This window comes from Perca flavescens, unplaced genomic scaffold (genome assembly GCF_004354835.1).
Source record: "Perca flavescens isolate YP-PL-M2 unplaced genomic scaffold, PFLA_1.0 EPR50_1.1_unplaced_scaf_3, whole genome shotgun sequence".
Lineage (NCBI taxonomy): Eukaryota > Metazoa > Chordata > Actinopteri > Perciformes > Percidae > Perca > Perca flavescens.
This window is the reverse complement of record NW_021166680.1, coordinates 67,050-81,362: the sequence shown is the minus strand read 5'-3', so window position 1 is coordinate 81,362 and position 14,313 is coordinate 67,050. Positions and strand designations below refer to the sequence as shown.

At 40.4% G+C, this 14,313-nt stretch overlaps 1 protein-coding gene across 1 annotated transcript; it reads right to left on the bottom strand.

The window, feature by feature from the left end:
* Window positions 1-12,381: 12,381 nt before the first annotated feature.
* On the bottom strand, window positions 12,382-14,103 carry LOC114551634 (uncharacterized). Its single transcript, XM_028572644.1, has 4 exons — window positions 13,720-14,103; window positions 13,570-13,638; window positions 12,857-13,003; window positions 12,382-12,603 (listed from the first exon to the last, which is right to left on the bottom strand). The coding sequence occupies exons 1-4, from the start codon at window positions 14,101-14,103 to the stop codon at window positions 12,382-12,384; spliced, it is 822 nt and encodes a 273-aa protein (XP_028428445.1).
* Window positions 14,104-14,313: the final 210 nt, after the last annotated feature.

Sequence of the window (14,313 nt, the reverse complement as noted above, 5' to 3'; positions counted from 1 at the left end):
GAAATCCCCGCAGACAATGATAGGGTGGCAATCCATGATCTCCAATGAGTCCAGCAGGCTTCCCAGGTTTGACAGAAACGAGATCACACTGTAGTCCGGAGGTCTGTACACAGCTGCAATCAAAGCACTCACTGGGGCTTCAACCTTCAGAGCCAAAAACTCAAGGTCAGTGACATCATGTACGTACTGCTTTTCACGTACTTGAATGTGCTCTTTCACATAAACGGCAACACCACCACCACGTTTGTTGGCCATCTGTGGAACATTTGTGTAGGACAGGTGTCTGTTGCGTTTGAACATAGTGTAGCCCTCTAAATGGAGACTGTCTGCAACAAAGGAGCCTTGTAGGTGAGTTTCTGTGAGACAGAAAACATCTGCTAGACACAGTTCATGGTGGCTCTTGATGTCATTCACGTGGTATGGCAAACCTTCTGTGTTATGGTGAACAATGGTCAGAGTGTCATGTCCGTTCACAGTCTGTGTGATTTTGAGAAGAGGCATCATGTCATCCAAATTGACTTGTCTCATGGTCCGTAGGGCTGCAGTGATTTGTGAGTTGGCATATATTTTACTCTCGTCCATATCCAGAATGTGCAGTCCGCTGAGAGAGGTCACTCTGCTGACAGCTACGTAAGCCATGCTGGGTTCAAAAATGTGTTTCAGTGACACTACAGCTGATGTCCTTGTCATACCTTGAACCTTATGAATCGTACAAGCAAAGGCCAGTTTAATAGGAAACTGTCTGCGTACCACTCCTTTCTGTTTCATATTCTCCTCCGCTCTGTCGATGTACACTAGATTGTCTGGTCCTCCTGGTGCTCTGTTACAATAATTCCTCCCAGCGTTTTCATCATCCATCTTGAGCCCGAGCATAGTGACATGTGCGACACCATTTTGTTCAGAGGATATTACCCTGACCAGCGTAGAGAAAGATCCATTCACCAATCCTTGAGACACGTCTATGTTTCTCGTGAGCATGACTCTGACACCTTCAGCTACGTTTAGCGTATCTGGTAACTCATTTCTGTTTCCTTTAAATGGTTTGGCTTGTCGTGCCATTCTACCCATCTGTGGATCCTTTTTGTAGTCATCCGCATCAATCTCGGTGATGTGAGAATGGAGCAGAGCTAACATTGCAGAGTTGTGTAAATCGACTTGTTTATTAGTTGCAAAAATGTGTAGCACATCAGTTGGACACAGTTCTGGTTCGGTGACGGCCTGTGACAACAAAGCTCTGTCTGGCTCGGACAACTCCTTTGACTTTTCTTTCACACGAATCCTGTTCAACATCTCTGCAAAGGCAACATCATCCTTCTGACGCATAATCTCAGTCAGAGTAATCATCTGAAAGTGTTCCCGCCATAGGTCAATCTCACATGGGTCATACACACAGAGGGGCTTGGACTGTCGCACTGGTGGAAGCTGAAAGAAATCTCCGACAGCTATTACCGACATTCCTCCGAATGGTCTCTGACTGCCTTTGATCTGTTTGAGTCTCGCATCAACATAGGCAAAAAGGGGCTTTGAAACCATGGACACTTCATCAATGATGATGATCTCAGCATTTAAAAGTTCTGATCTGACTTCATCCAAATTGTTACCAAGGCCTTGAAATGGAGGTTTTAGGCTTCTGGGCAGTTTGAGTAACGAGTGCAGTGTAGTGCCTGATATGTTGAAGGCTGCGGTTCCAGTAAATGCGGTCAACAGGACAGTTGGGTTTGATATGTCGGCCTCCTCAGCGCGTCTCGGCAGTTTGCACAGTATCTTAGATGCCTCAGAGTAGATGCATTTGATTAAATGTGACTTTCCTGTTCCAGCGCCACCATTGATGTAAAAGAAGAACTGGTCTGGATTTAGGCCACAGATTCGCTTTACGCACCACTCTCTAACTGCATAGAACACACAGGCTTGTTTCTTGTTCAGATTCTGATACATTTGGCGTAACAGTATGGGATCAAATGCAGGTGGCTCTCTGATGGCTCTGACTTCTGTTACAGCATTAGTCTGATTACTGTATTCTGGGACATTATCTTGTTCATTTTCACAATCTGGCTCTCTTGCCTCCAGCTCTTCAATACACTCCAACCTCACAACTTCCGATTCTGGCGCCAGATTACACCATTCATCAATCACACCCCTGTTCTGCTCAAACTCCTCAACAGCATTCTCAATCTCTTCACTGTTTTTCTCATATTTGTCTTGGCTTCGTTTGACAATGTGTTGGACACTCTCCAGATGATCACAACCTGGTAGTTGCACACATCCATTACTGTAAAATGACTCATATGTGGGGTAATACGGTCTTTTCAGTTCCTGCTCTGATCGGTAGGGAACGTACAGTTTCAGTAACGTGCCGTAAAACTTCTCCGGATATTTTTCCTTGGATGGGCGGTAAAACCTGATGATAGCAGGCTTATCGTCTTTCCGTCTTTGCACAAATCCCATCTCATTCAGGAGGGGCAAAACATTTTTACCTTTCGTCTGTTTGCCATAGACAATTCTGCAAGTAGCTGCAAAATCAGCCAAACACATCTCCTCAAACTCCAGTGTTTCAGGTCTGGCTTTGTACTTGTCAGTCAAAAACGTCATCCACACATCTGAACATTCAGGGGTTGTGTCTTCCAGGGACGAGAGGGGACGACTCATTTTCACTGCGTTGTCATCTGTCGGTATGAATACGACACCACGTGAACACTTCTTCATGTTAATTCCACATGCACGAGTCACACATTCCTGAGCGCTGACCTCTCTTTTTTTGGAATACGCCTGCATTATTTCCCTCATTTCATCACATTCATTGACGTGGTCTCTGTTGGAGTTTTTGATGACTGTTTTGAGGTACTCAGAAAGTCCAGATTCTTTTTTTGTAATGTAGCTGGTGAGATAAATGATGCACGAATATGCGTTGAATATATAACTGACATCAATATTGGCATTCCAGGCTTCAAGTAGATGTGCATTATATCCATTTACCCAGCAGTCCTTGGGGTCACGCTTCAGAATGACTGCACTGGATTTATTCACCATGTTAAGGCATTGTTCGTACTCACTGTATGTCAGATTGCATTGAGCTAGGAGCTGCTGCAAACTCAGAGATGCTGTGTCTGGTTCATTCAATAACAAGTTAAGTGGTTGAAGTTTTTGCTTTGCTTTTTCCACTTCCACTGGATCAGTGCACTCACCAGGTCTCGTTATCATTGTGTTTCTGACGGGTGGTTTAGGAAATCCAAATCTGCAACCCGAGCTGAGACTTTTGAAACATGTCCTTGAGTGATTTTTGCTGTGTGTCTGCACTTCTGTGACTTTCTTGTAGAGATCAGGTTGTGAATGCGGGTCGGGCAGCTGAGCTGTGATGTATTTGGACACAAAATCTAACACAGTCTGATCGTCGTCTTCTTCAAAAACAGGAGCACCATCAACCCATATGAGACAGTGGATGTGTGGACTTCCACGATGCTGAAACTCAACTCGGTAAAAAAAGTCAACGACTCTGCCCAGGGGCTCTGCAGGAGATAAGATCAAATCCCTGAATAATGCCTCAACACGCTTATCAAACATGCGCATTGCTGTCACAGGATTGCTTCGCAGTATGTCACACTTAGCTGACCAGTCAAGCCCTTCAAAATCGACATCTTCACCTTGCTGCCTTTTTATTGCCTCGATAACCTCAGGCCATCGCATTTCAGCTGCAGAAAACGTACAGAAGTATGTAGGAGTTCCCAACTGTCTGATCATGGCAAAAAGATCTCTTGTAGTTTTCTCCCAAAAAGCTGGCGTACCGCGCAACGTTTTCATAAACCTCACGGCATCCTTGTTTCGCACCAGTCTCTCCACCTCACGTTTGTCTTGCAACATTCCCGAGGTAATATTTCTTCCATCCCTCGTAAACGGTTTTCCTTTCCTTAGCTGTATTGTCATGCTCGATGTTGCCAAATGAATTTCTGTCACAAACTGTGCAAAGAACAAGTAGTTTGTGTCTCTGGCGAAACGATCATCAACACCAAAAAGCCTTATTTTGAAATATTTACCGGGTGTTACTTTAAGAGGTCTCTGTTCATCCAGTGTGTTCTGACCAGTAGGAAACTGTACGGGAAAGCCATGGCCTCCAGTTTAGGTGTTTTGAAAAAGCTGACAGGATTATTTCTTTCAGCAGGCGCAACAGAATAGATTCCTTCACTGAAACATAAAATCTCCTCTGCCACGTCACAAGGCTGAAGGCATGACTCCAGAGCAAAACCACCATTTGGCATTTCGCCTTCTTTGTCATCTCTCTGCTCATTTGGTTGTTCACCATCACATGACACCATGTCTATATCCTGTTCATTTTCAGGCTCATTTTCTGCCTCACACAGAGCATTACTCTCACACCTGTCAATTTCCATTAAATCAGTTTCATCATAATCATCTTCCTTCATTGTAGTATCCACATCATCATCATCATCATCCTCATCATCATCAGGAAGTGTTGGATCACATAACTCAGCCTCATCTCTGATCGTTATGTCCTCATACTGTGGATGGATCTCTTTGAGTTTATGCAGAGCTTGTATGAGCTTTGACCAACTAACTGTCTGAAAAAGTTGGTGTCCTTTATAACACAACCGTCTCTTCAGTTTCACTCTCATCACCTGAGACACTTCTCAGTCTGGGTAAAGCTTCAATCGTGTCCTGCACCTCAGACGGGACACACACAACATTTCCTCGTATTAGTCTCTGTCGTCCTTTAGGGAGAGGAATTATCTTTGCAAATGCTATACATCTGGATGCGAGATGCCTTTCCAATATGTTGAGATCCGACAGCTCAGGTGGAATGTCAGCAAGCACTAAGTTGTTGGCTACAGTGAGAGCTGGCATAGCTCCATCTTTAAGATGATCATGACAGGTGTAACAGATCCACTCACTTCTTCTCTCATCAGGCACCTTGCAGCGTTCACAGCCTTCATCGCAAACATGCACGTACTTCCCTGTCAAGCAAGCTGCAACTATATGTGGATTTTTGACATAATTTGACCTTGTGCAGGGGCGGACTTGGTTTGGAAACGAGGCTTTATGGCAGACAGTGCAAACGTAAGTGGGACCTTCTTTTATATGCGATCTGAAAAGAGATATGGCCTCTTTGATTAAAGAGTTGTCATTTTCTCTGTCACTCTCACATGTTTGTCGATTTATCAACCTGTATTTCCTTTTTATTTTATTTGCACATCTCATTTTAAACATACTTCTAAACAGAAGGTTGTTCTTAAATTGGTCTCGCATTCTTTGTCTCATTAGTTGTCTGTGTCTATCTCTGAAAGCTTGGTCTCTTGCATAACGCTGATTCATATAAGATCGCCGCCTCACTCTGAAGTCAACGTCGTTTCTGTAAAACGTTGTCATTCTTTCTTTGTTTCATTCGAAACTCAAGGTTTTCTCTGTATGAGCTGTTCTTTCTTTCTCTTTGTTTCATTCTATACTCAGGCTTTTCTCTGTATGAGCTCTTCATTCTTTCTCTTTGTTTCATTCTAAACTCAAGGTTTTCTCTGTATGAGCTGTTCTTTCTTTCTCTTTGTTTCATTCTATACTCAGGCTTTTCTCTGTATGAGCTGTTCATTCTTTCTCTTTGTTTCATTCGAAACTCGCGATCTTGTCGGTATCGGGTCGTTATAAAACATTTTTTCTTTCCTTTATATGTTTCATTTGAAACATAGTTTGTCCTTTCTTTCCTTTTTTGATTCTCCTGTCTTTGCGATACTTTTTCAGAGAGCAATAATCTCCTCTTAATTTTTCTCCTTTGCTGTTTATTAAGTTTCTTCAGTTTATGCGAGACGTCATCAATGGCCACAGTATTTGGAGCAGTCAAGTTTGACTTACTGTCAGTAGCATGGTGTGATGTAACAGAATTCACACTAAATTCAGTTGATGGTTCTGCTTCAGTTTGACTATAATCAGGCAATATGACATGAACCTCTTTATGTTTCACAGAAGATACAGACGTGATGTTTGTGGACACTCCCTGTCCACAAACATGCATCAGTGTTTACCTTTGAAATAGTTGAGTTTGAATAATTCTGTGCAGCTTCGTGTGATGCGACACAATTCAAGCTGATCTGGTTAGACATTTCTGGTTCAGTTTCCATATGAGTGAATACTTCATGTACAGATTTGTCACCGATGTGAGCACTAAGGCTTGTCTCCTTTTGAAGAGCAGTTGGTACAGCAGCAGTGTGAGTTGTAGGCTGACTGTCTCTGTCTGAGATAGCAGTATTCAGGTTGGCAGTGTTCACATTGTAAAACTCCACAGGCTTTAACTCATACTCACAGGAGGGCTGTGTACCCAACATTCTGTGATACTTCAGAAGGTGATCAATCATATCACAAAGACGTGTAAATGTCAGCATGACAGCAGTACCAGGAGTGCAACAACCAGGGTGGAGGGGCAAACCTTTGGCTGTTCTGGAGTGTGGATCAAAGAAACCGTATCTGCCGGACTTTGTTCTGAATACAGCAATGCATAATACTCTCATCAGGAGCAAACCATACTGGACATCGGATAGCAAGCAGCTGAGTCCGGCCTCTAGGTCCAGAAAACTGTCTAGAGCTCCAGGTAAAGGTTCTCCTAATGTACCATATCTAGAAAGTTGTTCCATATTCCACATAATGTGTATTCATGCGTGAAGGTACTTCGTGAGGGAGCTCGTCAGTAGTCAGATAGCTGTGATTAACTCTTTTTCTGACCTCTTTATACATTGCATTACCTTTATCCAAAACAAGGTCAAGATCTGCTCTGGTGATGTTTTCATTCTCCTGAAGGAACGCCAGAAATGTAAGTGAGTTGCAGGTACACTGCTTATTTCTGTTTTTACCATATTTACAAGAGGCCTGGCTGCGGGATGCAAGGACATGTCTTACAGAAGGCTGACCTGCTGAATTTACATAGTCTGCATGAGAAGGGCCTGCTACACACTGAGGGTGTCCACTCTTTACATTAGAATAAGATGCCTGTGGTGACACGACACTTTGACTTCTGTGGTTTACCTGGTTAGCTCCAGAAGGAACTGCCACACATCTTTTCTTGACCATGTCAGCATAAGATACCTGTGGTACACTTGGCTCACCACTTTGACCTCTGAACTTTACCGGGGTCACAATAGAAGGCCTTGCTTCACCATCACTGTCACATCCTCTCTCGTCAGCAGAAACCTTTGGTGCATCGCTCTGACTTCCCTGTGTCACACTTTCATCATCACGATACGCTGCAGCCATCTTCACCTCTCCACAGCTCTGAGGACCAAGACATTCTACCTGTTCACCTGCTGTACCCTGAACCTCCTTTGACCTCTGATGGCGCAGACTTGCAGCTTGTGACCTCTTACTCTTCCTCGGCATTGTTGATGTGATCCAAAACCACAAACCTTGTTTGATTTTTATTGTAGACAATCAAGATAAACACAATATGAATCAAAATATATTAACTTAGCAAGATAAGAAAGTAGATTAAAGCATTATCTGCTCTTAGTAATGGCGATTTATAGCTCAAAAATATTCTATTTATATTTATTTTAAAGCAAAACACTAAGTGATCAAATAAATGTTTTCCCACAAAATCTTTTCAAGTCTGTGAAGATATTATAGAGATTTAGAAATAAAACTAAAGTTGACGTATCACACAAATTATATATGATATACTGTATTCCAGTGGTACTTAAGTTTCTATATCTTCAGCAAATTGAAACCAATAGGACACAGGAATATGGTTTATTTAGTATTTTAAGGCACTATCAAGAAATCTGTACCGATGTTCAAATATTGTGCTTTTCCAAGAATAACTTTGGTATTTGTATAATTAAGGTTTTGTAAATGAATAAAAAAAAATGTCAACCTTAATATATTCAGGTTTATTTTAATATATGTAAAGAATACAGTTTCTCCTTACAGTTGGTTTATTTATTTCACTTTATAAAGGTTTAACCAAAAATAAAGCATGTACAAAAGGTGTTGATGCCAACAATGTGGGTGGATCTATAGACTAGGTACAAATATGTGAATGAGAGACAAATAACTCAATGTATGTAGTGTAATTACTTTTACACTTGTACAAACAAAAACTGATTATGTGTACTCTGGTGTGAATATATTTGCAGTCAAAACAAACCTTTTGGTACAGAGCTCCACAGCAACACGGTCTAGGAACAACTACAGCTCTTTTCTTGTATAAATATAGATTTGGACTTCAATTTATTGTTATGTACATTAACAATAGACAGTTTTCTTCAATGATACACTTTATAACAGCAACTTATATATTTGGAAATGTACCAATTTTTAATTACTTTTTACAGTCCAATGTTTGTGATAAAAAGCTAAACAAAATGTGTGTTATTTATGTTTTTTCTGTCTTTTCAATTATTTTAAATTTAATGAACAAAAATACTTAATCATTTATTTAATTATGACTGTTACCAAATAGAATTTTGATACAATATGGACAATTCAAAAATACAATAATAAGGTTTTTGCCAATTGAAAAGGCCAAATCAAATGTTTGTGTGAGAGAGAGACAGGAGAGGTAGAAAAAGTGTGAGCAGAGAAACTCACAGATCCATAAAACAGAATGATCAGGTTCCAATCAACCCATGAATCCAAAACAGATACCAGTAATCTGTAATATCAGGTTCCAAAAGACAAGGTTCAAATATATCGTTCCAAAATATCGGTTTCTTGCAAGAATGCAAGGAGATAGAGCGGGATAGAATTAGAGGGATAGAATGATAGAATTTCCAAAATTTAGATAGATATATTAGATATGACAGGAGAGACAGAAAACCTCAAAATTAGATAGATGTATTAGATTTGACAGGAGAGATAGAACATCTTATATTAAGGGATGAGTGGGTAGAGTGATAGGAGAGAGGTGAATGATCTCAAATGGATAGATGGAGAGGGAGAGGAGCTGGAGGCCAGCGGACCTGCAACACAAAATGGAGACATTGTATTAGACAGAAAAAACAGAAAAAAACAACATTACATAAAAAGTGATTGCTTATTGATTATTGGTATGATTTAGCTAAGAGGGACTTTAGTAGGGTCATTGTTTCACTATGACTTGAGTAGGTGTCTCTAGGAAATCTCTGTATTCACTGACTTCTGTGTTCAATCACATCATGTTGCCTAATTTTTGTGTGTGAAGTATACTGTGGGGTGTCCAAGGATTCACTAACACAGATGGTGAAATACTAACAAAGTATGTAGAGTGCACAAGCAGATGTGTACAGTAACGTTAGACAGTAGTAGTATTTACTGCCAAACAAAGTGTTAAGGCAACACATGTCATAGCAACATCATTCATGTGTGTTAACATACGGTCGACTTGCCACGGTGACAACCAACACTGATGGTCCAACAGCAACGTAGAGAGGAGGCGGAACAAAAGCATTGGGGGGGAGAGAGGAGAGGATTTTCAGTTTCAGTTGTTACAAGATAAGATATTCACAACAGTAATTTATTTTATTATCAAGATCCTTTAGATCACTGTAATATTAAATTCATACACAGTACATACGTGCAGTGGTGGAAGAACTATTTAGATCATTCACTTAAGTAAAATACTTATACCACGTGTGAAAATACTCTACTACAAGTACAACTACAAACCCTACAAACGTTGGGTAGCTTAATATACAGCAATGCATCATGTTCTATAAGATCATCATCTGTTTGGTGAGGGATAGAGCAAGACATATCCAGTTTTACTTTAGAAAACCAAACTCACAGCTTATTTTAAAGGTCCCTTGGAATGAAAATTACACTTTATGAGTTTTTTTTTAACATTAATATGCGTTCCCCAGCCTGCCTATGGTCCCCCAGTGGCTAGAAATGGTGTTCTATATAAAAGCATCCAAAGAGCACCATATCATGGGACCTTTAATGAGTACTTTTCAGGCTGGACAACATATTAACAACATTATTATTCAATATCAAAGTGTCCTTCGTGATTCATATTTAAAAAAATGTGTGTGTGTGCAGACTGTGTCTGTGCGTGCGTGAGTGTGTGTGGGAGTGTGTGTGCATGTGTGTTTGTGCGTGATGTGGGGATGTGTGTTTCTCTCTGTGTCTGTGTGTGTGTGTATGTTTGTGTATGTGTGGGTCTTTCTGCGTCTGTCTGTGTGTTTGTGCATGTGCGTATCTGTATGTGTGTGTGCGTCTGTATGCGTGTGTGTGTGTTCCCTATTCTATGTTTCTGGATCTATGTTTTCTTCCTCTATAATACTATTCAAATTCCATTTGAGATTTTTTTTAATATTCAAATAATATTCGACTATTTAATGCTCAATTGCAGCCTGTTAAATATGTTCTACACTACTCAGGCTTATGCATTGCCAATGCCACTACAATCATGTGGCTGTTGTTACACGTTCTGTCCACTAGAGGGACTTCTAACTTTAGCGGTCTGCTTTTAATAGCCACAGTACACATAATTAATCATCACCTGGTGTAAATCATATGGAAATTACTTTTTTCTAAACAAAACTTAAATGTGTTCAGATGCTAAATAATTATCTACAGTCGAGTTATGTGATCTATTATCAATTTCAGTTATAGTATTACTATACTTGCCAATCAAAAGCGCACAGCAGTATCAATGTTCTGTTGAGAAAACCAGTGACAAACTGTGAGTTAGTGGGTTCAAGGTTACAGTGTACAAACAGACAAAAAAACTCAGTAAATGGTAAGATGCTGATTTTTATTAACAGTATTATAACTTACTATTAACACTTAGCATCAACTGTGTTCACTCTCATAGAGCACCATACCATACATCCCTTTGTATGTGAATTTTTTTTTAATTCAATATATCTTTTCTTTTATTGTTCATATTATTCATGTGGAATGTCTTTTTATCATCCTGTTTATCATGTATGTATGTTGTGTGTGATGTCTTTAGGCTACTGGGACCTTGAAATCAACCTACCTACCTACCTACCTACCTAGCTAGCTACCTATCACTAAGTGAGATAGAGCAACATTAGCATCATTGTTGTCTTGGTATTACATTTTCCAGCAAGAACACAGTTTGTTTGCTTTTCCATTGACAATAGCTAAACCACTAACAAGTTGTTTTATGTCAGTTAACAAAGCTAATATTAGCTAAAGATAGCTATCAATAATTGTACCAAAGCTGCTATCATTAGCTAATATTAGCGCCAATCCTAACACTATCTTAGCTAATATTAGTTAAGATACCAAGCTGCTATCATTAGCTAATATTAGCTAGCGTGAGAGTTAGCATCGCATTAGCGTTAGCATCGTCGCTAATAATAGCTAATGATAGCTAAGTATAATTTACCAAGCTCTAACGTTACAGTTAAACATTTCGCTCTTAATTCATGTTTGTATTCTATATGAAGTGGAAACCAATACCAGCCTTTTTTAAAACATAAAACCTGTATTTATACCGTTCAAAAACGTTATTAGACAGCAGACTGGATACTGCTACTTACCTCAGAAGGTTCTAGAACACAATGACGATGCTCTGCTGCTGAGTGCGGAGCTGCGTAGATTTCATTGGAAAGTCAGATATTCCGGCGTTGTGTGAAAGTGTGTGTATTGTGTGTGTGTGTGTGTGTGTGTGTGTGTGTGTGTGTGTGTGTGTGTGTGTGTGTGTGTGTGTGTGTGTGTGTGTGTGTGTGTGTGTGTGTGTGTGTGTGTGTGTGTGTGTGTGTGTGTGTGTGTGTGTGTGTGTGTGTGTGTGTGTGTGTGTGTGTGTGTGTGTGTGTGTGTGTGTAAAAGCTTTTATTATGAAGCAGCCACATGAGGAAATGTTGAGTCTTCATCAGCAGTTACTTAATGACTGCTTAATCGAACATGAAACATAAAAATGAAGCAGATATAACATAGAAACTGAGCAGAAATTGAAACAATCAGACAAACTGAGCAAAGACTTTTAAAAAGTTATTTCTCTCTTTTTGTGACAAACTCTGCTTCTGCTGGTCATGTGTGCATTTATCTGTCTAAATTGTAAACAGAGAGGAAACCCCTTTGACAGAGTGAGAGAGAGAGAGAGAGAGAGGGAGAGAGAGAGAGAGAGAGACAGAGAGGGAGGGAGAGAGACAGAGAGAGAGACAGAGAGAGAGAGAGAGAGAGATTGATTTACCTTACTATGGAACATGGTGGAAATTATTACCGTAGCAACAGTAAAAACATCTGTTTTTAAAAGGCCTATGTAAATATCCGAACATTATAAAAAACAATGAAAACATTTAATAACATTTTGAACTTTATTACATTTTCAAAAACATGACCCCCCTTCCCCCCCAATTAAATACATAGTGAACATAACAAGGCTGTACAAAACATAAACACCCCCCCCCCCCACCACCACCTAGAATTCCCAAAATTATTAATTTAAACCTCCCCCTTCACCAACTCAGCCTTAGTGACCCTTTTCCCCTTCACTGTTATTTTTACATAAAATGGCAGCTTGACCATTTTCCCCTGAAGAGGGGTCCAAAGCTCCTCCTCAATGTCGTAGACCTGTTCCCCCTCAACCAGTAATTTCAGCACCCCCTCTTTACCCTCCACCTCGATGGTCCCCAGGGCACTGACAACCAGCACGCTGTCGGTCTCCTGTAGGGAAGAAATCAGCCTTTGTTGAGACCGGGAAGACCACCAACATCTTTTAAAACATCTATTTGTGCAATACATTCATTATGTAAGGATGGGCCAATCACAATGCCTGATTAAATCTGAGATTTTTACATCACTTGGAATTGGAACAAGGTAAAAATCTTAAAATATTTTAAGCTGACTTTTAAAACTGACTATGCTTTACTGTTTAGATTAACAATCAAATAATGTATGAAATCATAAAAAAACCTACCTCACAAACTGTAAAATTTGTTGAGTGGACACGGTACCCATAAGAGGACTGGTGTCCCTTCAGGTGGGTCAGCCTGGCCTCGTCCCCTATTGCAAAGGAGAACAGGGCTGCCTCCCTCCACAGGCTGATGGACACCTGTGCTTTGTCCTTTAAAAAAAAAAATGAATATATGTATTTGTTTGCTCCCATTTCCATTAATATTTCCTCAAAATAAAACACCGGTGCATTCAACTATATGGAGCCGTAGGCACACATAATGGTTTTGCTCATCTAACAATCAAATCAAACTAACAATATGTCATTTCTCTTGAGTAGTGTAAGTTTTGTGAAAAAAAAAAAAAAAGAAATAGTCTCCATTGCATTGATCTGTAGATAAATAAATAAAAGGTGTAGTGTGCTACTATGTGGCAATGCTTTCCTCAGCGGTTTTGCTACATTTAATACGTGGGCTACATTTCCTTTTAACATGTTTAAATGCTTTTACTTGTGATGGAGACTTTTTACAGTGTGGTATATTTACTTTTAGTGATGTAAAAGTAGTCTGGATTTTGAAAGTAGTCTTTAGGCTTTTTAAGAGACAGCCATGGTTTAAAAATGTCTCTCTCTCTGTCTGTCTGTCTATCTCTCTCTCCTCCTGTAGCAGTACATGTTTCATAAATGCTCAATACTCATCGGTACAAACACAAGCTGTAAAGCTGCAATGTATAGCTTACCTGCTCCAGCACCACTGTCTTCATGGGCACCATGTCCTTTCCAACTTTAATTTTTTTCACTGCAGAGATCTAAAAACAGTACAATGTATTGGTGTCACTAGACATGTTATACTAACAAGCCCACAATATCATTCTTTTTTCAAAACCTACCTCCACCACCTCTCCCTGTAAGGTCAGGAACCCCTCCTGACTCTTCACGTCTTTTGTGGCAGTTGGTGTTGATGAGGGGCACAGAAGTTTTTCTGCGCTGGCACGCAGCTCCCCGCTCACCTCCACCGGGGCAGATCTGAAGAACTGTGTTTCCTTCGTGACGTTTATAGCGAAGGGTGGGCCCTCGCCGTGCAGGGAGTACCCACGCATTATATATGCCCCGCCTTGGCTGACCCTTCCGGCGAATGCCTCAAATAGGGTCACTTTACTTAGGCTGCAACAGTCGCTGAGGATGACCAGCCTTTTTTCCTTGGTTAGTGCAGCCTTGGCCTCCCCACTCGCATCATAAAAACTCCAGGACACCACCCGCCTCTGATCCCTCATCGCCACCAGAGTGACGTGGAGTGGAGGAGGCCGGGAATAAGGTGTCTGTGGGCGTTTCAATAAAACTTTTTGAAGTGCCATTCTAGAATAAACACAAGAGGGTAAATAGTTAGGCGTAAGAAGAAAATGCTGGAAAAAATACACACACACACACACACACACACACACACACACAGAAAACCCCACTGCTTTAATTTCCAATATTTATTT

What these genes read in the sequence shown, in the direction of transcription:
- LOC114551634 (XM_028572644.1), bottom strand. Translation starts at nt 14,103, where the DNA reads ATGAGGGATCAGAGGCGGGTGGTGTCCTGGAGTTTTTATGATGCGAGT. An exon ending in TACAGGGAGAGGTGGTGGAG is followed by an intron (nt 13,639 to 13,719) that starts GTAGGTTTTGAA and finishes TACTGTTTTTAG; the next exon opens with ATCTCTGCAGTGAAAAAAAT. An exon ending in CAAATTTTACAGTTTGTGAG is followed by an intron (nt 12,604 to 12,856) that starts GTAGGTTTTTTT and finishes TCTTCCCTACAG; the next exon opens with GAGACCGACAGCGTGCTGGT.